This window comes from Leucoraja erinacea, chromosome 2, assembly GCF_028641065.1.
Source record: "Leucoraja erinacea ecotype New England chromosome 2, Leri_hhj_1, whole genome shotgun sequence".
Taxonomy (NCBI): Eukaryota; Metazoa; Chordata; class Chondrichthyes; order Rajiformes; family Rajidae; genus Leucoraja; species Leucoraja erinaceus.
Window position 1 is genome coordinate 139,237,039 of NC_073378.1, and position 24,922 is coordinate 139,261,960.

At 53.1% G+C, this 24,922-nt stretch overlaps 1 protein-coding gene across 1 annotated transcript in view; it reads right to left on the reverse strand.

The window, feature by feature from the left end:
- Positions 1-4,055: 4,055 nt before the first annotated feature.
- Positions 4,056-24,922, reverse strand: part of LOC129716205 (alanine aminotransferase 1-like) — a 33,582-nt gene continuing 12,715 nt past the window's right edge. The window contains 9 exon segments of the mRNA XM_055666078.1: positions 4,056-4,511; positions 5,701-5,813; positions 7,354-7,509; positions 10,631-10,805; positions 12,789-12,925; positions 13,862-13,941; positions 14,342-14,546; positions 14,549-14,587; positions 21,346-21,479. Coding sequence (XP_055522053.1) covers positions 4,421-4,511; positions 5,701-5,813; positions 7,354-7,509; positions 10,631-10,805; positions 12,789-12,925; positions 13,862-13,941; positions 14,342-14,546; positions 14,549-14,587; positions 21,346-21,479 — 1,130 coding nt within the window. The 3' untranslated portion in view covers positions 4,056-4,420.

Consider the following 24,922-nt stretch of genomic DNA (forward strand, 5'->3'; position numbering starts at 1 on the left):
TTCTCTCCACATTTCAAGAGTTCCTTGTATTAATCAAGATGACACCGGTTTTTCTTCACTGGCAGTCGGTAGCACATTAGACAATAGGTGCAGGAGTAGGCCATTTGGCCCTTCGAGCCAGCACCGCTGATCATCCACAATTGTACCCCGTTCTTGCCTTCTCCCCATATCTCCTGACTCCGCTATCTTTAAGAGCCCTATCTTGCTCTCTCTTGAAAGTATCCAGAGAATCTGAAGCAGAGAATTCCTCAGACTCACAACTCTCTGTATGAAAAAGTGTTTCCTCATCTCTGTTCGAAATGGCTTACCCCTTATTCTTAAACTGCAGCCCCTGATTCAAGACTCCCCCAACATCGGGAACATGTTTCCTGTCTCTAGCGTGTCCAAACCATTAATAATCTTATATGTTTCAATAAGATCACCTCTCATCCTTCTAAATTCCAGAGTATGCAAGGCCAGCCGCTCCATTCTTGCAGCATATGACAGTCCCGCCATCCCGGGAATTAAACCTAAGCTGCACTCCCTCAATAGCAAGAATGTCCTTCCTCAAATTAGGGGACTAAAACTGCACACAATACTCCAGGTGTGGTCTCACTAGGGCCCTGTACAACTAAAATAACTTTGCTCATATTCTGAACTCCTCTATTTATGAAGGCCAACATGCTTCTTCATGTACGATGCAGCTTAAGCAAGAGCAACGATTTTGGCTTTTCATCCCGTCTTTTTCAACCCCCTTTCTGCTAAAAAATGCTACAAAGCTTCGATTTTCCATTGCAGAAAATCACCCAGTCACATTGTCGTAATTTGGGTCAGCCATAACTAATATAAGATTCAAAGAAGATGAAAACTCAGACCGAAAATGTACTCGGTTCATACAGCACTTTAAAAAAATCCCGAATGACCTTTGACAAATCCCACGATTCATTGTGTTAATCGAGATTCCGAACTCACTAATTCCTCAAGGGCTTGGATTTCACCTTTGATCCTTACTTGTCCTTACTTTCTATCTAAAGTTCCCTTACCTTGCCATCCTAGTCCTTCCTTACTGGAACATGACGGTCCTGAACTTTGAATTCCAATTTGCTCTCCCGAATGCCTTCCCAGCGTTGTAACAATGCTGTAATGCGAGCTGAATGCCCTGGAAGCAACTGGGCAGTGGGTGTTGGTCTTCAGTAGCCTGCCTTGAGTTATTCCTCGCTTGGTGTGGGAGAGATTCTGCTGCTCTCCGCCCATGACCTGACAGACGGGAGGCTGTGCGTGGGGCTGGAGCTGCGACTCAGAGCTCGAGGGATGAATCGCTCCATCCCACGGCTTCCTGCAGTAGGGTTGGCTCCAGATTCTAGTGCAGTGGCAATGTAGGAGGCTGGAACCTGGCTAATCTAAAGCAGATGTTCCAGCCATGGTTCCCAGAATGTGATCCGGAATTTGTTTCCCTTCTCCCGGAGCGACCGGCTGCACGAGATTGGGACCCATCTCGGACACGGGCTGGTTCACGGCAAAGAGCTTGGACATGCCACAGGTTGCTGGAGTTAAGCCACATACAAACTGGAGCAACAGCATCTCATATCCTGCTTGGGCTCATCATTTACTTGAGCGGCTTACAACCCAAGAGTATGGGCACAGAATTATCCAATTTAAAATAATCCGACACCCTTTGGTCTCCTCAACTCCAGCATTTCTCACTCTTTCTACCCATCAATCAATCAACCATCTCCTCGGTTGTCAGAAATTGCAGCAGTATTGTGATTGGTTGGGCAGGTGGGCTGAGGGTTGCCAGAATTCCATGTTTATGTCAGGAGCAGAATTAGGCTATTCGGCCCATCAAGTCTACTCCATTCAATCATTAGAGTGATACAGTTTGGGAACAGGCCCTTCTGTCAACATGTCCCAGCTACACTAGTCGCATCTGCCAGCATTTGGTCCCTATCCCTGCAAACTTGTCCTATCCATGTACCTGTCTAACTGCTTCTTAAATGTTGGGATAGTCCCTGCCTCAACTACCTCTGGTAGCTTGTTCCATACACCCACCACATTGTGTGAAAAAGTTACCCCTCAGATTCCTATTAAATCTTGACTCGTCAATGATAGATACAAAATGCCAGAGTAACTCAGCGGGACAGACAGCATCTCTGGAGAGAAGGAATGGGTGACTTTTCGGGTCGAGACCCTTCTTCAGACTGATCTCATGTCCGCTGGTCCTTGATTAATCTACTCTGGGCAAGAGACTCTATGCATCTACCCAATCTATTCCTCTCATGATTTTATATACCTCTATAAGATAACCCCTCATCCGCCTGCGCTCCATGGAATGGAGAAGCAGCCGACTCAACCTCTCCCTACAGCTCCCAAAAGCCTTTTTTGACCACCCTATCTAGCTCTGAATCCACCTCTGCTCTGCAACAACTACCAGAGCCCTATCATTCGCTGAGTAAATGCAAAATGCAACTCCTCACATTTTCTGTATTTATTTCCATCAACCATTCCTCAGCCCATTTGGCCAATTGATCAAGATCCTGCTGCCATTTTTCACAACCATCTTCACTATGTGCAAAACCACCCACTTTTGTATCATCTGCAACCCTCTAATCTTGCTGTGTATGTTCTTATCCAAATCATTGATAAAGACGGGCCCAGCACCAAACCCTGAGGCACACCACTAGTCACAGGGTCATGGCTGCTCTATTTCTCTCTCTCAACCCCATTCTCCTGCCTCCTCCCCAGAACCCCTGACACTCGTACTTCTTCTTATCGAGTCCACACACAAGATTAGAAGTTGTTCAGCCAGAGCTGAACACACTTCTCGGCATCTGTACAATGGTGTATGTCTTGCGCTTCTTGTGCGTGGTGGTGGAAAGATTGGTTGAAACAGGGCCGCGACGTGAACGCTCTTTCCTTGACCCCGACACTCATACTAATCAAGAACCTGGCAATCTCCACCTTAAAAATATCCATCGGCTTGGCCTCCACATCTGTCTGTGACAATTAATTCCACACATTTACCGCCCTCTGACTAATGAAATTCCATCTTATAAAGAAGCTTTTTATTCTGAGTATAGCCTCTGGCCCTAGACTCTCCCAGTGGAAACATCCTCTCCACATCTACTCTATCCAGGCCTTTCACTATTCGGTAAATTGCTATGAGTTCCCCCCTGATCTTTCTAAACTCCAGCATGAATAGGTGAAGTGCCTTCAAATGCTCATCAAATGTTAACCCAATCATTACTGGGATCATTCTCGTTAACCTCCTCTGGACCCCCTCCAACGTCAACACATCCTCCCTCAGATTTAGGGCCCAAAACTGCTCACTGTACTTCAAATGCAGTCTGAGCAGTGCCCTATAAAGCTTCAGCATTACATCCCAGTTGTTGTATTCTAGTGCTATCGAAATAAACCCCAGCATCGTGTCTGTCTTCCTGACTACTGATTTGACTTGGAAATTATCTTTTTATAATTTTTTTATGAGGCACTGGCCAGACTGCATTTGAAGTGAGCAGTTTTGGGCCCTAAATCTGGTTGGTGCAGATGCTGGTGCAGGACACTTTGTACCTCTGAAGTCTCTCTCTATTTAGAAAATAGTCTGAAACTTTATTCCTATTATCAACATGCATGACTCCCCACCTTGCTACATTGTATTCCATCTCTGAACCCTCTCTGCCAACCTGTCCACGTCCTTGTGCTTTTTCTGCACTGCCTGGCCCTCCACTTGTCTTGGTATCAGCTGCAAACTTGACCAGAAAGCCATCAAGCCAGAACCTTTTTCCCAGCGAGGAAATGTCAAAGACTTGAGGGTATAGCTTCAAGGTGAGTTTAAAAAAAATTAAAACACAGCGGTGGGATTCTGAAATATGCTGCCATGGGTGGCAGTGGAGGAAGATATGATAGTGGGATTTCAGAGACTTTCAGATATGAAGGATCCCATTCAGGCAGAGGAGATTGTTTAAATATTGCATCACGTCCGGCAAGGACATTGTGGGCCGAAAGGCTAGGTCCTGTGCTGTTCTGCTTTGCTCTATTGTCCCTCTTCGCTTTCAATCAAACACACTTCCACTGACATGTAATCTCTTAACATCTGTTAGTTTATTGGCAGCACCACGGTGGCAGATTTGGGAGGGTAGGGTTGGCGAAGTGGGTTCAACAACTCTGCCAGGACTCGGGTGCCGCTCCAGGTGACATGGGTCAGAGGGCAGAGACAGACATAGCCTCTGACCCTTGCTATTGCACTGATACAGTTTTGAAATTGCACAGACTCTCACTGTCTCCATTAATCTTGAATGCACGCCCCCGCCACCGCCAAAATAAAGATAAAGGCCCAGTTGTCTGACATACTGGGGACATCGATAACGATAACCAGCCCTGAATGATGCCCATTGACACCCGATGTTGCTGGTGCCAGCTCTCTGGGCTAGCCCTGAATGACGAACTAGGAGTACTGGGCAACAAAGTCTCGGTAGAAACACTTAAGTTTAGTGAGGAGGACCTTCAGCTTCTCCGTCTGGGGCAGGATGGTCATTCTGTGGAGACAGGGAGCAAGAAGCATTGAGTTACAGGGCACTGATTTGGCGGGACGGCACGGGGAGGGGGGGCACACTGGATGGGCGGTACTGAGGGGGGGGGGGGCACACTGGATGGGCGGTACTGAGGGGGGGGGCACACTGGATGGGCGGTACTGGGGGGGGGCACACTGGATGGGCGGTACTGAGGGGGGGGGGAACACACTGGATGGGCGGTACTGGGGGGGGGGGGGGCACACTGGATGGGCGGTACTGAGGGGGGGGGGGGGGGACTGGATGGGCGGTACTGAGGGGGGGGACACACTGGATGGGCGGTACTGAGGGGGGGGGGCACTGGATGGGCGGTACTGAGGGGGGGGGACACTGGATGGGCGGTACTGAGGGGGGGGGACACTGGATGGGCGGGTACTGAGGGGGGGGACTGGATGGGGTACTGACACTGGATGGGCGGTACTGAGGGGGGGGGGGGGACTGGATGGGCGGTACTGGTACTGGGGGGGGGGGCACTGGATGGGCGGTACTGAGGGGGGGGGGGCACTGGATGGGCGGTACTGAGGGGGGGGGGGGCACACACTGGATGGGCGGTACTGGGGGGGGGGGGGTTGGATGAGGGGGGGGGGACTGGATGGGCGGGGCGGGGGTACTGAGGGGGGGGGGCACACTGGATGGGCGGTACTGAGGGGGGGGGGGCACTGGATGGGCGGTACTGAGGGGGGGGGGGGCACTGGATGGGCGGTACTGAGGGGGGGGGCACTGGATGGGCGGTACTGAGGGGGGGGGGGGCACACTGGATGGGCGGTACTGAGGGGGGGGGGACACTGGATGGGCGGTACTACTGGGGGGGGGGGGACACTGGATGGGCGGTACTGGGGGGGGGGGGGGGGGGGGGGACACTGGATGGGCGGTACTGAGGGGGGGGGGGACACTGGATGGGCGGTACTGACTGGGGGGGGGGACACTGGATGGGCGGTACTGAGGGGGGGGGACCACTGGATGGGCGGTACTGAGGGGGGGGGATGGGACACTGGATGGGCGGTACTGAGGGGGGGGGACACTGGATGGGCGGTACTGAGGGAACGTCGCTTTGTGGGTGAGGTCGGCTTTGTGGGAGGGGTAGTATTGAGTGGGGAGTGGTACTGAGGGTTGTGAGGGATCACGGCGTCGCAGGAGAGACTGGGCTCTACCGAACCTGAAGTGATAGGTCCCCTCCCGCTGACCGAAGCCGCTGCCCGGCACCACACAGATGCCCGTCTCCTCCAGCAGCTTCATGCAGAAGAACATGTCCGGGACCTGTCCTGCCGCCTGAGGGAGAGAGCAAAGGTCAGCATCGGCCTCCGCTCGGCCCATCCTACCCTGCTATCCATCTGCAGCTCGTACAACACATCAAGGTGGATGAATCCCGGGACCTGACCTTGGGATGTTGTGGGAAGTGCGGGGCCCCGGCAGTGATATTTGCCAGTGCTGTGCCTCTGTTTGACAAAGACAGCATGGAAAAGCCTGAGAACTAGTCCGACGAGGCCAACAGCAGTGGTGGATCTGAAGAAGGGTCTTCACTCGAAACGTCCTGTCCGTGTTCTCCACAGATGCCTGCCCCTTTAGAGTTACTCTATGTCTTGATCAAATGGCCACGGTGGCGCATCGGTAGAGTTGCTGCCTTGCCCGGGTTCGATCCCGACTACAGGTGCTGTCTGTGCGGAGTTTGTACGTCCTCCCCGTGACCGCGTGGGTTTTCTCCGCGATCTTCAGTTTCTTCCCACACCCCAAAGACGCGCAGGTTTGTATGTTAATTGGCTTGGTGTAAGTGTAAATTGTCCATAGAGTGTTCGGGGATCGCTGGTCGGTGCGGACTCGGTGGGCCGAAGGGCCTGTTTCCGCGCTGTATCTCTAAACTAAATCAGTAGTGGATGGGACATTGGGCGGGACTATGAGACCATTCAGAAAGGCAAGGTCTGACTGGAGATAGCACGGTTGTATGGAAAATTATGTCTCACCAAGTCGATTGAGTATTTTTGATGCGGTGACCAAGATTGACGCGGCAGGGCGCTAGACGTTGTGTCGATGGACATTAACAAGAACGTTGCCAAGGTGCCACAAGGTCATCTGGCGTGGAAGGTTAGACCACATGACATGCAGGGAGAGCTAGGCCGCTGTATTTCACAGGTTACACAAAAAAGCTGGAGAAACTCAGCGGGTGCAGCAGCATCCATGGAGCGAAGGAAATAGGCAACGTTTCGGCCCGAAACGTTGCCTATTTCCTTCGCTCCATAGATGCTGCTGCACCCGCTGAGTTTCTCCAGCTTTTTTGTGTAACCTTCGATTCTCCAGCAAGTTGATAGAGGTTTGTATTTCAGACTGGAGCCCTGCGACCAGTGGTTTCACAAGGACTGGTGCTGAGTCCACTCGTTATTTATTGATATCCCTGTGCGTTGCCCGAATGTCCCTGTGTTACGACCCACAGGTTGATCAGTCTGCCTGAGCCTCACTGGCCACGTGTCTGTATCCGTGTCCCCGGCGAGTCGGTGTACCCAACCTACCCACGCCCCAGGTGTGTGTGTGCCCCGGACATGCCCATATACACAGCGTGTCCATGTCCCCCGCATGTGACTGTGCCATGCTGATGTGTCCGTGTCTGTGTGGCTGTGCCGTGTCCCCGGCATGCCTATGTTCCCGGTACGCAGCGTGTGCTGCGCCCAGCGTGCGGGTGAAGTGGCATGTCCAAGTGCTCATAGTGTTCATGTCCACGGCGTGTCCCTTTCTCCAGTGTGTGCCGTGCTGGCGTGTCCGAGTCCCAGCCTGTACCTGCCCCCGGCATATGGCTCTCCCGTGCCGCCACTGGCGTTACCTGAGCTGCAGCGATGGCCTTGGGCGGGATGTCGAAGCGGGGGAACGAGTACATGGCTCCCTGCACGGGGTTACAGCGGATGCCGGGCACACCATGGAACATCTCCTCCGTCAGCCGAGCCCTCTCCGCCAGCGCACCCAGCACCTCCCGCCTCTCCTGGGGAGTGAGGGAGGGAGGGAGGGGAGAGTCAGGGGGCAATCACGACACAGAGACTTTCCCCACATCCACCTCCCAGGTCAGGGAAGGTCACCTCACACCCAAACCATTCACTAGCCTCCACCAGAGCAGTGCAGCACACAAACAGGCCGATCGGCACACCACGTCCATGCCAACCCTTCTGCCCACAGTGGGGTAGCGCTAGAGTTGCCACATACCCATGTTCGATCCTGACTACAAGTGCATTCTGTCTGGAGATTGTACGTCCTCCCTATGACCGCATGGGGTTTTCTTCGGGTACTCCGGGTTTCTCCCACAAAAAACGTACAGGTTTGTAGGTTAATTGACTTCTGTACAATGTCTGTACAGGGGAATAGATGGACGTTTCTTTACAGGGGAATAGATAAGCGTTTCTGCGGCCGCAAACGAGACTCCAGGATGGTATGTTGCCTCCCTGGTGCAAGGGTCAGCGATGTCACTGCACGGCTGCAGAACATTCTGGAGCGGGAGGGTGAACAGCCAGTTGTCGTGGTGCATATTGGCACCTACGATATAGGTTAAAAAAAAGGGATGAGTTCCTAAAAGGTGAATTTAGGGAGCTAGGAGATAAATTAAAAGTAGGACCTCAAAGGTAATAATCTCTGGATTACTATCAGTACCACGGGCCAGTCAGAGTAGAAATAGGAGGATATTGCAGATGAATACGTGGCTTGAAAAATGGTCCAAGGGGGAGGGATTCAAATTTTTAGGGCACTGGAACCAGTTCTGGGGGAGGTGGGACCAGTACAAACAGGACGGTCTGCACCTGGGCTGGAATAGAACCAATGTCCTTGGGGGAGTGTTTGCTAGTGCTGTCGGGGAGGATTTAAACTAACGTGGCAGGGGGATGGGTGCAAGAGCAGAGAGACAGGGGGGTGTACAATGAGGGTAGAAGCAATAGGTAGCAAGGTGAAAGGTAAAAGTGGCAGGCAGACAAAACCAGGGCAAAAATCAAAAAGCGCCACTTTTCAACATAATTGTATAAGGGGTAAGAGTATTGTAAAACACGCCTGAAGGCGTTGTATCTTAATGCAAGGAGCATTCGTAATAAGGTGGATGAGTTGAATGTGCAGATAGTTATTAATGAATATGATATAGTTGGGATCACGGAGACATGGCTCCAGGGTGACCAAGGCCGGGAGCTGAAAATCCAGTGATATTCAATATTCACGAGGGATAGACAGAAAGGAAAAGGAGGTGGGGTAGCGTTGCTGGTTAGAGAGGAGATTAACGCAATGGAAAGGAAGGACATTAGCTTGGAGGATGTGGAATCGATATGGGTAGAGCTGCGAAACACTAAGGGGCAGATTGTTAAGTCATGGTACACCAGCCATTGAATGTAGGAATGCAGGTGCAGCAGGCAGTGAGGAATGCAAATGGTATGTTAGAATTCATAGCAAAAGGATTTGAGTATAAGAGCAGGGTTCTACTGCAGTTGTACAGGGTCTTGGTGAGACCACACCTGGAGTATTGAGTACAGGTTTGGTCTCCTATTCTGAGGAAAGACATTCTTGCCGTAGAGGGAGTACAGAGAAGGTTCACCAGACTGATTCCTGGGATGGCAGGAGTTTCATATGAGGAAAGAGTGGATAGACTCGGCTTGTACACGTTGGAATTCAGAAGATTGAGGGGGGATCTTATAGAAACTTACAAAATTCTTTAGGGGTTGGTCAGGCTAGATGCAGGAAGATTATTCCCGATGTTGGGGAAGTCCAGAACTAGGGGACACAGTTTAAGGATAAGATGGAAGACTTTTAGGACCGAGATGAGGAAAACTTTTTTCACACAGAGAGTGGTGAATCTGTGGAATTCTCTCCCGCAGAAGGTGGTTGAGGCCAGTTAATTGGCTATATTTAAGAGGGAGTTGGATGTGGCCCTTGTGGCTAAGGGGATCAGGGGGTATGGAGAGAAGGCAGGGATGGGATACTGAGTAGGATGATCAGCCATGATCATATCAAATGGCGGTGCAGGCTCGAAGGGCCGAATGGTCTACTCCTGCAGCTATTTTCTATTTTCTATGTTTCTATGTCCCACAGTGTGTATACTTGAATCAGTAGCTGGGCTGCATGGACTCAGTGGGCTGAAGGGCCTGTTTCCATGCAAAATCACTAACCAGATCTACACTAACCCCACTTGCCCACATTAGCACCGTATCCCCCTCTCTGCTTCACTTTTTTCCAAATGCCTCCGTGGTTGAATCTGACTCCACCGTTCCATCTGGTGGAGAATTCCAGATAGCAGCCACAATCTTTGTAGAAAATTAACACCCATTGGACCCGGTTTAAATTCCGTCCTCTCGCCTTCAACCTGTGGTCTCTAGTTGAAGACTCCCCTACCCCGAGGAAAAGACTGTGACCACCCACCTTATCCATGCCCCTCATGACTTTATACACCTCCACCAGGCTATCCCTCAGCCTCCCTCACTCCAGCCTGTCCAACCCTCCAATCCAGGCTACATCATAGTAAATCCCCTTTGCATTCTCCCCCCGTGACAGCATCCTTCCTGCAGTGTGGGGACCACAATCGAGTGAGACACCTCAACAGACAAGGCAGTGAGGGCTATGGCTCTAATGTGGGCAAATGGGGTTAGTGCAGAGAGGCTAATATGCACACCTTGGGCCAAAGGGCCCGTGTCTATGCTGTACAGTGGTTGTGTGACACAATCAGACACACCTAGGGCATGGGGTACACGCATCATCCCCACTTCCAACCTCATGTCCTCACCCCCTCCCAGCCTCCTCTCCTGTACTCCTGCATACCCCATCCCACCCTCCCCTCCTCTATCCCCCACCCATACCTCCTCATCCTCTTTACTCCCACCAAACCCCAACCCTTTCCTCTCCTACCCCTTTCACGTTTCCCATCTCCTTCCCCCACGCGAACCCTTCACCCACCCCTATCCGCGCTCCCCTCCACCCTGCCCATCCACTCCTCCGCAGCACCCCTTAACCCCCTACACCTCTCCACATCCACATCCACATCCATCCGCCTCCACAACCCTTCCACCTACCCCACTCCCCATCCACACCCCTCACCATCTCTGCCCCCCCCCCCTCCCCCCATCTGTCGGTCGGTCCCTGACCTCCTGGAAGGTGTGGTGGGAAGGTTCGTGGGGCTGAGGAGGGTCAGTGATGATGCCCACCACGGCCTGCCCGCTGACAGGGGGACAGAGTCGCACCGACACCAGCTTCACCAGCTCCGCCTTCACACCAGGGTCCAGGTTCACATACTCCACGTATCCCCCACGGTAACCGCACCTGCCGGGACCACAACACGTCACAGAGCATGGAACACATCATACAATTTGCAACATAGAACGTATCACAGAACATGGAACGTAACATAGAACAAGGAAACCTAACACAGAACATGGAATAAATCTGAACATGAAATACAGAACACAACATCGAACCTGGACCATAGAACACATCACACAACATGGAACACATAACATAGACCATCAAATTCACACGGAGAGTGGTGAATCTCTGGAATTCTCTGCCACAGAAAGTAGTTGAGGCCAGTTCATTGGCTATATTTAAGAGGGAGTTAGATGTGGCCCTTGTGGCTAAAGGGATCAGAGGGTATGGAGAGAAGGCAGGTACGGGATACCGAGTTGGATGATCAGCCATGATCATATTGAATGGCGATGCAGGTATCATCTGCAAACTTGCTAATCTTGTCATGTATGCTCTCATCCAAATCATTGATATAGATGACAGTAATGTGCCCAGCACCAAACCCTGAGATACACCACTAATCACAGGCCTCCAGTCCAGGAAGCAATCTTCACCATCATCCTCTGCTTCCTTTCATGAAGCCAATTTGCTATCCATTCAGCTCTCTCTCTTTCTTCTGCAGTTGTACAGGGCTCTGGTGAGACCACATCTGGAGTATTGTGTACAGTTTTGGTCTCCTAATATGAGGAAGGACATCCTTGTGATTGAGGCAGTGCAGCGTAGGTTCACGAGATTGATCCCTGGGATGGCAGGTCTGTCATATGAGGAAAGATTGAAAAGTCTAGGCTTGTATTCACAGGAGTTTAGAAGGATGAGGGGCGATCTTATAGAAACATATAAAATTATAAAAGGACTGGACAAGCCAGATGCAGGAAAAATGTTCCCAATGTTGGGTGAGTCCAGAACCAGGGGCCATAGTCTTAGAATAAAGGGGAGGTCATTTAAGACTGAGGTGAGAAAAAACTTTTTCACGCAGAGAGTTGTGAATTTGGGTAATTCCTGTCACAGAGGGCAGTGGAGGCCAAATCACTGGATTGATTTAAGAGAGAGTTAGATAGAGCTCTTGGGGCTAGTGGAGTCAAGGGATATGGGGAGAAGGCAGGCACGGGTTATTGATAGGGTACGATCAGCCATGATCACAATGAATGGCGGTGCTGGCTCGAAGGGCCAAATGGCCTCCTCCTGCACCTATTTTCTATGTTTCTCTCCTTGGATCCAATGCAATCTAACCTTCCAGATCAGTCTACCATGAGGAACCTTGTCGAATGCCTTTCTGGTCCAAATATACATCTACAGCTTTTCCTTCATCGACCTTTTTGATTGGTGATTTGTGAGACATGACCTCCCATGTAAAAATCCATGCTGAATATCCCTAATCAGCCATTGTCAATCTAAATGCCTGTATATCGTATCCCTCTGAACACTAGTAACTTTCCAACTGCAGATCTTAAAACTCACTGGCCTGTGGTCATGGGATAGATCAGAACACGGACGCATAGAACCTGGACCATAGATCACGTCACAGAACATGGAGCACATAATATAGAACACGTCACAGAACATGGGACACATAATATAGAATAGATCAGAACACGGAACGCAGAAACATCGTGGAACACAGAACATTGAGTAGATCAGAATGTGGAGCCCGCCATGGAACTTGAAGCATAGAACATGTCACAAAACACGCAACACGTTACACAGAACACCACACAATCAGACCCTTCAGCCCACATGTCTGTGCTGGCCTTGATGCCAAGTTAGACTGGTGGGGAGAATGTCCTGGGAGGGAGAGAAGGCAGGACTGGACAGTGGGATGGAATGGTGGGGGTGAGGTGGCAGGCGAGGGGCTGGACGAGAGGGTCCCATGGTGTTTCCCACAAGGTGGGACGTGTGTGCTGATCCAATGGAGGGGGAGGTGGTCAGATGCGGAGGGTGCGCGCCGTGTGGAGTGACGATTGAGGATCAGGGGTCACTGGCTGTGCCCCTGGAGATACTCACTCTCCCATGTAGCACTTGGAGACTGAGTGGTAGGAGGCGAGCTCAACTAGATCCGAATATGCCGGGCCCATCTCAAACAGGACCTTCTTGAAGGAGTGGAACTGGCAGCCAGCCGCGTACACATTGTCCTGGTACACCTGGGGGGTGAGGACAGTACAGTCACACACCATTGCTCACTGTCCACCCCCCCCCCCCCCCGATACACCTGGGGGTGAGGACAGTAGTCACACACCATTGCTCACTGTCACCCCCCGCACTGTCACCCCACCCAGATACACCTGGGGGTGAGGACAGTATCCACACAACCTTTGCCCACTGTCACCCCCCCCCCCACAGTAGTCTGTCACCCCCCCCCCACTGTCACCCCACACCCCGATACCCCATCGATACACCTGGGGGTGAGGACAGTAGTCGCACCAACCTTGCCCACTGTCACCCCCCCCCCCCCCCCCCGCCCTGCACTGTCACCCCACCCCCCGATACACCTGGGGGTGAGGACAGTAGTCGCACCAACCTTGCCCACTGTCACCCCCCCCCCCCCCCCACTGTCACCCCCACACCCCGATACACCTGGGGGGGGAGGACAGTAGTCGCACCAGTGTCACGCACACCCCACCCCGATACACCTGGGGGTGAGGACAGTGTCACACCCCCCTTGCACACTGTCACCCCCCCCCACCACCCCACCCCGATACACCTGGGGGGTGAGGACAGTACAGTCACACACCCTTGCCCACTGTCACCCCCTCACTGTTACCCCACCCTAGTACACCTTGGGTGGAGTGGATAGTACCGTCAGCAGAATGTAGACTAACCAAAGTCTCCGTCTCCATATGTAGCCTAACCAAAGTCTTATAGAGCTTCAATGTGACTATTATGGAGATGCAAGGAACTGCAGATGCTGGAATCATACGTAGAACACAAAGTGCTGTAGTAACTCAGTGGGTCCGGCAGCATCTCTGGAGAATATGAATAGGTGATGTTCTTCCCACTCCGTCTAATTGTGTTGCTGCTTCCAGGGAGTGATGGCCTTGCACCCTGAGATCCCTCCATACCCCCGATCACAGCCTCACCTCATCCGCCATCAGGAAAAGCTTCTCTTCTGCAGCAAATCGGATCACATCTTCTATCACCTGCCGACTCTGCACCTGGCCTATCAGACAAGGGAAGGCAGTGGGTGAGGGAGCCCTTCCTTGAGGTCCATCCCACCAGCCCTTCTCCCCCTGCACCCACCTCCCCTCCCCTGCACCCACCTCCCCTCCACCCTGCACCCGCCTCCCCTCCCCCTGCACCCACCTCCCCTCCCCTGCACCCCACCTCCCCTCCACCCCCACCTCCCCTCCACCCACCTCCCCTCCCCTCCCCCACCTCCCCTCCCCTCCCCCTGCACCCACCTCCCCTCCCCTCCACCCACCTCCCCTCCCCCTCCACCCACCTCCCCTCCCCTGCACCCACCCCCTCCCCCTGCACCCACCTCCCCTCCCCTGCACACACCACCCCTCCCCTCCACCCACCTCCCCTCCCCTCCACCCTGCTCCCTTCCCCGCGGGTACCTGTGGGGTTGCCTGGGTTGATTACACACACACACCCGGGGAGTACAGTGCTCCCGGCCTGGCGCAGGGCCCGGCGCAGCTCGTCCACACTCAGCGCCCAACAGTCCTCCTCGTCCAGGTAGTAGTTGACCTGCACGGCGGCCAGGTCAGCGATGGCGGCCGAGTACAGTGGATACTGGGGGATGGAGATCAACACTCCTGTCCGGCCGCGCGCCCCTCTCCCGACACCAGCATCTTCAGCGTGGTCTGCGGAAACACAGAGCGAGTCAGCGCTGGGAGAGAGAGCGGGGGAGACGGGGGTGGGGGGGGGACACGGTGGGGGAGAGGGCAGAACGGGGGGGCACACGAGGGAGAGGGCAGATACGGGGGGGCACACGGGGGGGGGGGACACGGGGAGAGAGGGCAACGTGGGGAAACACGGGGATTCAGCGCGGGGGAGACAGGGGGGGGAGGGCAACGTGGGGGGGTAACACACGGGAGACACGGGGAGGGAGAGGTGGCAATGTGGGGGAGAGAGAGGAGTCTGCGGCGGGGAGACAGGGGGGGACACGGGGAGAGGTGGCAACGTGGGGGAAACACGGGGATTCAGCGCGGGGGAGACAGGGGGGGGGGCACGGGGAGAGAGGGCAACGTGGGGGAAACACGGGGATTCAGCGCGGGGGGGACGGGGGGGGGTCACACGGGGAGAGAGGGCAACGTGGGGGAAACACGGGGATTCAGCGCGGGGGGGGGGAGACAGGGGGGGGGCACACGGGGAGAGAGGGCAACGTGGGGGAGAGAGGAGTCTGCGGCGGGGAGACACGGAGGGAGTGGGGGCTGTGAATCGCGCTGTGTCAGGGACACGGGAGAGGGAGTTGTGAACAGGATCATGTTCCTAGATATAGGAACCTGAGGGGCAACCTTTTCACACAGAGAGTACTGGGTGTATGGAACGAGCTGTCAGAGGAGATAGTTGGGTCAGGGGCTGGAGCAGTATCAACATTCAAACAGAATTGGACAGGTACATTTGATAGGAACTGTTTAGACTAGAGACATGGTGTGAACGCAAACAACTAGGATTAGCCCAGAATGTGAACTTGGAGTCCAGCACGAAACCAGGCCCTTCAGACCATCTCGTACTGTCCATGATGCCCCATCTACGCTAGCCCCACCTGCCCACGCTTGGCCCACATCCATCTAAACCTGACCTATTTATGTAGCTGTACAAATGTATTTTAAATGCTATGGCAGTACCTGCCTCAACTACCTCCTCTGGCAGCTTGTTCCACACACACACACACCACCCTCAAGTGTGAAAAAGCTGCCCCTCATGTTGGAAAAGTACAGTAGAGGAACAGGCCCTTCGACCCACAATTAATCTTCCCCTCTCACCTTAAACCCATGCCCTCTGGTTCTGGATTCCCCTATCCTGGGCAATAGGCTCTGTGCATTCACACTGTCTATTCCCCTCATTATCAGTGTATTCCTGCAGTAAAACCCACATGCCCTGCTTCTCTCACCACTTGTGGAACTGATAAAAAAGATGATGCTGTTTAATGTCGTGTGATTAAAGTCAGTGAGCACCTTGATCCCTCAGTAGCACTCCTCCTCCACACTAATGCCGGCCTCCACAGTCTAGACATACACCATGGAAACAGGCCCTTCAGCCCACAGTGTCCAGGCCGACCATTAATCACCCGCTCCCACTAATTAATTCTTACCCCACTTTCTCATCCACACTAAGGGCAATTGACAGAGGACAATTTTGTTTTAGGTAGACACAAACTGCTGGAGTAACTCAGCGGGACAGGCAGCATCTCTGGAGAGAAGTAATGGGTGATGTTTCAGTCGAGACCCTTCGTCACACCTTCTCTCCAGAGATGCTGCCTGTCCGACTGAGTCACTCCAGCAATTTGTGTATCTTCGATTTAAACCAGCCTCTGCAGTTCCTTCCTAAGCATTAAGATAATGATTGCTTACATCCATGTCGTCCACAGTGTACAGATACAGGGTAAAATTAATCATGTTTAGTGGAAGATGGAGGAAACTGGAACACCCGGAGGAAACTCACACAGTCACAGGGAGAACATGCAAACTCCACACAATGTTTATATGGCCATACATTCTCACTTGAAACTGTTGTTTTCCCCTGCCTGGCCTCACCTCTTCATATCACGTTCCAAAGTAACACTATATCCTCTGTACAATATGCCCTTCCACCTAGATATACGTCATCTGCAAACTTACAGCCCGTCCTTCCTCAAGATCATGCATGTAAATCATCAACAGCTGAAACCAAGTTGCAAGTAAGCAGCAAAGGGTGCAGGGAAGATTTACAGAGATGTTGCCAGGACTCGAGGGCCTGAGTCATAGAGTGATACAGTGTGGAAACAGGCCCTTCAGCCCAACTTACCCAAATCGGCCAACATTTGCCTGCTACACTAGTCCCACCTCCCTGCGCTTGGTCCATATCGCTACAAACCTGTTCTATCCGTGTACCTGTCCAACTGTCTCTTAAACAATGGGATAGTCCCAGCCTCAACTACCTCCTCTAGCATACACCCACCACCCTCTGTGTGATAACGTTACCCCTTGGGTTCCTATTAAATCTTTTCCCCCACCTTGAAACTATGCACTCGATTCCCGTACTCTGGGCAAAAGACATTGAGCATCTACCTGATCTGAGTGACAGGGAGAGGATGGGCAGGCTAGGAATTGATTCCTTGGAGGGCAGGAGGCTGAGGGAAGTGATCTTAAAGAACAGTATAAGATCATGGGAATAGGGTGAATGCACAGAGTGTTGTATCCAGGGTATGGGAATCAAGAACCAGAGAGCACAGATTTCAGGTGAGAGGAGAACGATTTTTTAGGAACCTGAGGGGCAACCTATTCACACAGAGGCTGGTAGTATATAGAATGAGCTGCCAGAGGAGGTATTTGAGGCAGGTATTATCACAACAAGTAAACAACATTTTATCAGGCATATGCATAGGAAGAGTTTAGAGGGATTATGGGCCAAATATTAGCACTGTGGGAGGGGCAGTACTGAGGGAGTGGGGGAGTGGGGAACTGGGGGAGTGGGGGAGTGGGGTACTGAGGTAGTGGGGAACTGGGGGAGTGGGGGAGTGGGGTACTGAGGTAGTGGGGTACTGGGGGAGTGGGGGAGTGGGTACTGGGGGAGTGGGTACTGGGGGAGTGGGGGAGTGGGGGAGGGGGGGAGTGGGGGAGTGGGGTACTGGGGGAGTGGGATACTGGGGGAGTGGGTACTGGGGGGAGTGGGGGAGTGGGGGAGTGGGTACTGGGGGAGTGGGGGGGGTGGGGGAGGGGGGAGTGGGGGAGTGGGGGTACTGTGGAATCATCACCCCTGGGAGGGATGGTACTGAGGTGAGAGAGGGGACCATTTGTGGATGGGAGAACCCAGGGGTTGCAGGGAGGGGAGGGGAGCGCAGCGAGTGAAAACAATGAATGAACTGTGGATCTCCATGGAGAGGCATGATTCGTGGATCCAGTGCCAGGAATCGAACAGTGAACCCTGTGTGCCTGTGCCAACTTGTAAAAGGGTGCTGCCCTATCCTGCAACACCAGCAGCCACCCAGAGAGAGTTAACCCTGGCCTGGCTTGTACAAGGCTGGGATACAGGCTGGGATCTGATCCAGGGTATGGGGGTTTACATATGGAATAACAGTTCACTGGGAGTAGGTTACAGGTTGGGATACGATCCAAGGATTCATACGCACACCATTTCATCTGCTCATGCAGGTCTGTCCATCAAACAAAGAACACAGGCCAGTACAGTACAGGAACAGGCCCTTCGGCCCACAATGTCCGTGCCGAGCATTATAGCAAATTAAAATGATCTCCACTGCCAGTACATGTTCCCAATCTCTCGTTTCCCTGCCTACCCATACGTCAATGTAAAACAGCCCTATTGTATCTGCCTTCCTCTCACCCCTGCTCGCATTCTTTCTGTAACTGAACTCTATAACGCCGTAACACTATATTCTGCATGCTGGTATTTCTCTCTTTGCACTACTTGTTCTTCTTGTGTGTGCTTTGATTGTACTCATGTATAGTTTGACTTGACTGGATAGCACACAGACAAAGGTTTTCACAACATCTCAGCATATGTGGCAACAATAAACTGGTTCCATGAGGAGTGGCCATTGAGCTGGTAGCTCTGCTCCTGTCTCCACAGATGCTGCCTGACCTTGATATTTATTGAGACACAAGGAACTGCAGAGGCTTGAACCTTACATAGAACACAAAGTGCTGGAGGAACTCTGGGTCGGGCGGCATCTGTGGAGAACATGGATTGGTGACACTTTGGATGGGCACTTCCTGTTATTTATTTATTCTGGGGGGTGAGACGTCGCTGGCAGTGCCAATGTGTGTCCCATGGCCGCTTGCCTCTGCTCTGGATACACCTGGTAGTAGGGTGTCAGGTGTGGGCCAGAGGGCTGAGGAGGAGGGGAGGTGTCCTCTCACCACAAGCAGCAGTTTGCTGCTGGGGTGTAACACAATTACCGAGACCGCCTTTAACCCGGATTGGTTTAACTCCACGAGTTTCAAGTCTGCAGCGCCATGGTGGGATTCGAACCCACACACCCATATCATAGTTGGTGCTGCAGTGCTTTGATCAGGACTCAGAGTGATTCAGCATTCTCTGTGCACTGGGGAGGAACCTGGGCAAAGGGCAGGAATGTGCCGAGGGAAGTCATAGAGTGATTGATTGCAAACAATCAATGGAGCGTGACGTCCACTCCCGGCTGAAGTCCACTGCTCTGGTGTTAATGTTGGGTAATCAGCCATGGGCATTAAACCCAGGAACAGCACAGGCATCTACAGGGGCACTGCCTCAAAAATGCAGCCAGTATCATCAGAACCACACAACCCTGGCCATGCTCTCATCTCACTGCTACCATCAGGAAGAGGCTACAGGAACCTGAGAACAACTTTAGTTTAGTTTATTATTTTATGTGTACAATGAAAACCTTTCTGTTGTGTACTATCATGTCAAAGAAAAGACTATATATGATTACAATCAGGCTGTCCACAGTGTACAGATAAGGGAATAATGTTTAGTGCAAGATAAAGTCTGATTAAATCAGTTCAAAGGTCTCCAATGAGTTACTTGGGAGGTCAGGACCACACTGGAGCTGGTGTGAGGGCAGTTCAGTTGCCTGGTAACAGCTGGGAAGAAACTGTCCCTGAATCTAGAGGTATGCGTTTTCAAACTTCTGTACCTCTTGCCACATGGGAGTGGGGAGAAAATTGAGCGGCTGGGCTTGTACACGCTGGAGTTTAGAAGGATGAGAGGGCATCTTATTGAAACATATAAGATTGTTAAGGGTTTGGACACTTTAGAGGCAGGAAACATGTTCCCGATGTAGGGGGAGTCCAGAACCAGGGGCCACATATTAAAAATAAGGGGTAAGCCATTTAGAACAGAGACGGGGAACATTTTTTCTCCCAGAGAGTTGTGAATCTGTGGAATTCTCTGCCTCAGAGGGCGGTGGAGGCCAATTCTCTGGATACTTTCAAGAGAGAGCTAGATAGGGCTCTTAAAGATAGCGGAGTCAGGGGATATGGGGAGAAGGCAGGAACGGGGTACTGATTGTGGATAATCAGCCATGATCACATTGAATGGCGGTGCTGGCTCAAAGGGCTGAATGGCCTCCTCCTATTGTCTATTGTCTATTATTCTGGTGGTCTTGCCGAAGCAATGTGAAGTGTTGGTGGATTCAATGGAAGGGAGGTTGGTTTGTGTGATGGTCTGGGTTGTGTCCACAACTCCCTACAAATCCTTGCTGTCTTGGATGGAGCTGTTCCCAAATCAGGCTGTGATGTATCTGATAACATGCTTTCTGCACTGAACTACGCTAACACTGCCAAACACTAACCTCAGCTACATAGCAGCTTGTGGGCCGTGTCCTTGGTTGCACTGCGGACTTTGGTTTTTAATACCTAGTGTTACGGTTAGTAACACATTGTGTTATTGGTAATTATACATTACTCTACGTGCCATTGGATTAGTGGGCCGGTGAAGCTGCAGCAAGGAAGAATCGTTATTCTGTGGCTGATATATATGACAATTCAATATACTCGACTCTAGAACCTTCAGGGACCATGACACAATTAGGGACCAAGCCAGACTAACCCATGGACCATTGGTGAACCCAACAGTGAATCCACGTACTAACTACCTATCATAGAGCACAGATCAGTACAGTACAGGAACAGGCCCTTCGGCCCATAATGTCCATGCCAAACATGATGCCAAATTAAATTGATCACCTCTGCCTGCATGTGATCCATATATTTACACTCCATGCATATCCATGTGTCTATCTCTATACATCTCATTAACACTACTATCATATCTGTCTCCACCATCACCCCCTGGTAGCACATTCCTGGCCCCTACCACTCTCAGTGTAAATAAAATGACCCCACACTGCTCCATTAAACGTTGCCCACCTCAGTTAAAGCTGTGCCCTCTAGTCTTTGACATTTCCATCCTCAGAAAAATGTTCTGACTGTCTGTCCTGTCGACTGAAAGTAGTATCTAAAGTCTCATCTACCTACACGTGATCCTCAGCCCTCTATTCCCTCTCAAACTAAAAAGCCTCTTAGATAGGCACATGGATGCAATTTTGCAATTTAAATTTTATAAACTTCTTAATTTTATATAGTTCCACACGTCTCCCCTCAGCCTTTGACATTCCTGAGAAAACAATCCAAGTTTGACCAACCTCTCCCTGTAGCGAATACCCTCCCATCCAAACAGCATTCTGGTAAACCATCTCTGCTTCCTCTCCAAATGGGACAACAAGAACTGCACACAATACACCAAATGTGACCAAAACAAACCCTATGAAGCTGCAATGTGACTTGCTGACTTGTACTCGGTGATGGCAAGTGTACTGCAGGCTTTTGTTCACACACTCACCATGCACTAATCCCCATTTGAGCACCACCGTGGAGATACAGACAGAGCCCGGCCTCGACCCTCGACCCCCACTCACCACGATGGCCTCGCTGGCCCCGGTAGCCAGGAAGATGTTGTCAGGGCACGATGGGATGCCCCCGTCCCGTTTCTCGATGTACTTGGCCACGTTCTGCCGAATGACCTCGATGCCCTGGCTGGCTGTGTATGCCCCTGGACAGAGACAGGATCCCAGAGACTTAGCACCACAGGGCACAACACCAGTCCCCCACTTTCACCCCTCCAAACTCCCCCCCTCCATACTCCTCCCCACTCTCCCCCCTATACACTTACCCCTCCCCTCCCCTCTCCCCTCTCCCCTCTCCCCACCCCCAATCTCCCCCCCTCCACACCCCTCCCCACTCTATACACTTACCCCTCCATACTAACCCTCTATACACTTACCCCCCATACTCCCCCTATACACTTACCCCTCCACACTCCCCTCTCCCCACCCCAAACTCCCCCCTCCATACCCCTCCCCCACTCTCCCCCCCTATACACTTACCCCCCCATACTACTACCCCCCCCTACACTTACCCCCCCACCACACTCCCCCCCTCCACACTCCTTCCCCATCTCATCTTGCTCTTACACTCTCCCCCCCCTCACTCTCCCCTACTACTCACTCTCCCCCCTCCTTCTCCTACACGCTTGCCCCTCCTGTTCCTACACTCCATAGCCTTCCCCACTTTACCCCCTCCCACTCTACACTCTCTCCCCTCTCCTCTCGCTCCTACACTTTCCATCCTCCCCACTCTACACCTCCCCCCCCCCCCCCCCCCCCCCCCCCCCTCCCCACTCCACCCCCCCCCACACATACACTCTCCCCCCCCCCCCCCCCTCCCCTCCCCACCCTACCCCCCTCCCCACTCTACCCCCTCCCCCACATACACTCTCCCCCTCCCCACTCTATCCCCCCCCCCCCCTCCCCCTCTCCTCCCCCTCTCCCCCACTCTACCCTCTCCCCCCACTCCCTCCCCCTCTCCCCCCCCCTCCCCACATACACTCTCTCCCCCCTCCCCACTCTACCCCCTCCCCCCTCCCCCCTCCCCCCCACTCCCCCCCCTCCCACACATACACTCTCCCCCCCCCCCCCCCTCCCCACTCTACCCCCCTCCCCACTCTACCCCCCTCCCCCCTCCCCCTCTACCCCCCTCCCCCCTCCCCACTCTACCCCCCCCCCCCCCCCCCCTCTCTACCCCCTCCCCCCTCCCCCCTCCCCCCTCCCCACATACACTCTCCCCCCTCCCCACTCACTCTCCCCCCCTCTACCCCCCTCCCCCCTCCCCACTCTACCCCCTCCCCCCCCCCCCCCCTCTACCCCCCCCTCCCCCCTACCCCCTCCCCCCTCCCCACATACACTCTCCCCCCTCCAAGTCAAGTCGTCACATTTATTTATATAGCACATTTAAAAAACAACTCGTTGGCCAAAGTGCTTTACATTTGTTATAAGAATAGTATAAACAAACAAACTGCATACATATATACATGTAGCCCTCACTCAGAGGACGCCAGGAAAGGCTTGGGAGTATAGATAAGTCTTTAGTCTTGATTTAAAAGAGTCGGTGGAGGGGGCAGTTCTGATGGGAAAGGGGGATACTGTTCCACAGTCTAGAGGCTGCAACCGCAAAGGCGCGGTCGCCCCTGAGCTTATGCCTCGACCGTGGGATAGTCAGCAACCCCAAGTCGGCCGATCTGAGGGACCTGGAGGTGGAGTGGTGGGTGAGAAGATTTTTAATGTAGGTAGGGGAAAGCCCATTGAGGGTTTTGTAGACATAGAGGAGGGTCTTGAAATGTATACGGAACCGCACAGGGAGCCAGTGGAGAGAGGCCAGGATCGGGGTGATGTGGTCCCTTTTTCGGGTGCCCGTCAGGAGTCTCGCTGCGGCGTTTTGGGCCAGTTGCAGGCGGGACAGGGAAGATTGGCTGATGCCAGTGTAAAGGGAGTTGCAGTAATCTAGGCGGGAGGAGATAAATGTGTGGATGACCTTTTCGAGGTCGTCAAACTGGAGGAATTGTTTTATTTTTGATATCGTCCGAAGCTGGAAGAAGCTAGCTTTTACCACGGCATTGACTTGTTTGTCAAATTTCAATGCTGAGTCAAATATTATGGCAAGGTTTTTGACGTGAGGTTTGATTAATGGGGTACCTGCAAGGCTGTCTGCTATCATTTTGATTGAGTCCGAGGGGCTGAGAAGGATGACCTCAGACTTACTCTTGTTTAGTTGGAGGAAGTTCTGGGCCATCCAACACTTTATATTCTCGACGCAGCGAGTAAGGTTAAGCAGATTTGATTGGTTGTTGGGCTTCAGGGGGAGATAGAGTTGTGTATCGTCTGTGTAGCAATGGAAGGAAATGCCGTGTCTTTCAATGACTTGGCCTAAGGGGAGCATATACAGGGAGAAGAGAATGGGGCAAAGGATGGAACCTTGTGGAACCCCGCAGCAGAGGCTAGCTGGGGAGGAGAAAGAGTTGCCTATGTTAGTAGAAAACTCCTACCTTTGAGGTAGGTGATGAACCAGCTCAGGGCAGTGCCATCAATACCAACCCCGTACTGGAGACGGTCAATTAGGATGGTGTGGTCGACAATATCAAATGCTGCGCTGAGGTCGAGAAGGAGCAGGATTGCACAGTCACCCGAGTCAATGGTGAGAAGTAGGTCATTATGTACCTTCAACAAGGCTGACTCTATGCTGTGCTCCACACTCCCCCCCCCCCCCCCGCACCTACACTCCCCACTCACCCGCACGTACACCCTCCTCCCTCCCCACTCCTGCACCTACACTCTCCCCCCTTCTCCCCACTCCTGCACCTACACTCTCCCCCTCCCCACTCTCCCCACTCCTGCACCTACTCTCTCCCCCCCTCTCCCACTCCTGCACCTACACTCTCCCCCCTCCCCACTCTCCCCACTCCTGCACCTACCTACTCTCTCCCCACTCTCCCCACTCCTGCACCTACACTCTCCCCCTCCCCACTCCTGCACCTACTCTCTCCCCACTCTCCCCACTCTCTCCACTCCTGCACCTACACTCCCCCCCCCCACTCCTGCACCTACTCTCTCCCCCCTCTCCCCACTCCTGCACCTACTCTCTCCCCACTCTCCCCACTCCTGCACCTACTCTCTCCCCACTCTCTCCCCACTCCTGCACCTACACTCTCCCCCCTCCCCCCACTCTCCCCACTCCTGCACCTACTCTCTCCCCCCTCTCCCCACTCCTGCACCTACTCTCTCCCCCCTCCCCACTCTCCCCACTCCTGCACCTACACTCTCCCCACTCTCCCCACTCCTGCACCTACTCTCTCCCCCCCCCTCCCCACTCCTGCACCTACTCTCTCTCCCCCCCTCTCCTGCACCTACTCTCTCCCCCCCCCCCACTCTCCCCCACTCCTGCACCTACTCTCTCCCCACTCTCCCCACTCCTGCACCTACTCTCTCCCCACTCTCCCCACTCCTGCACCTACACTCTCCCCCCCTCCCCACTCTCCCCACTCCTGCACCTACTCTCTCCCCACTCTCCCCACTCCTGCACCTACACTCTCCCCCCCCCCCTCCCCACTCTCCCCACTCCTGCACCTACACTCTCCCCCCTCCCCACTCAACCTCCTCCCAC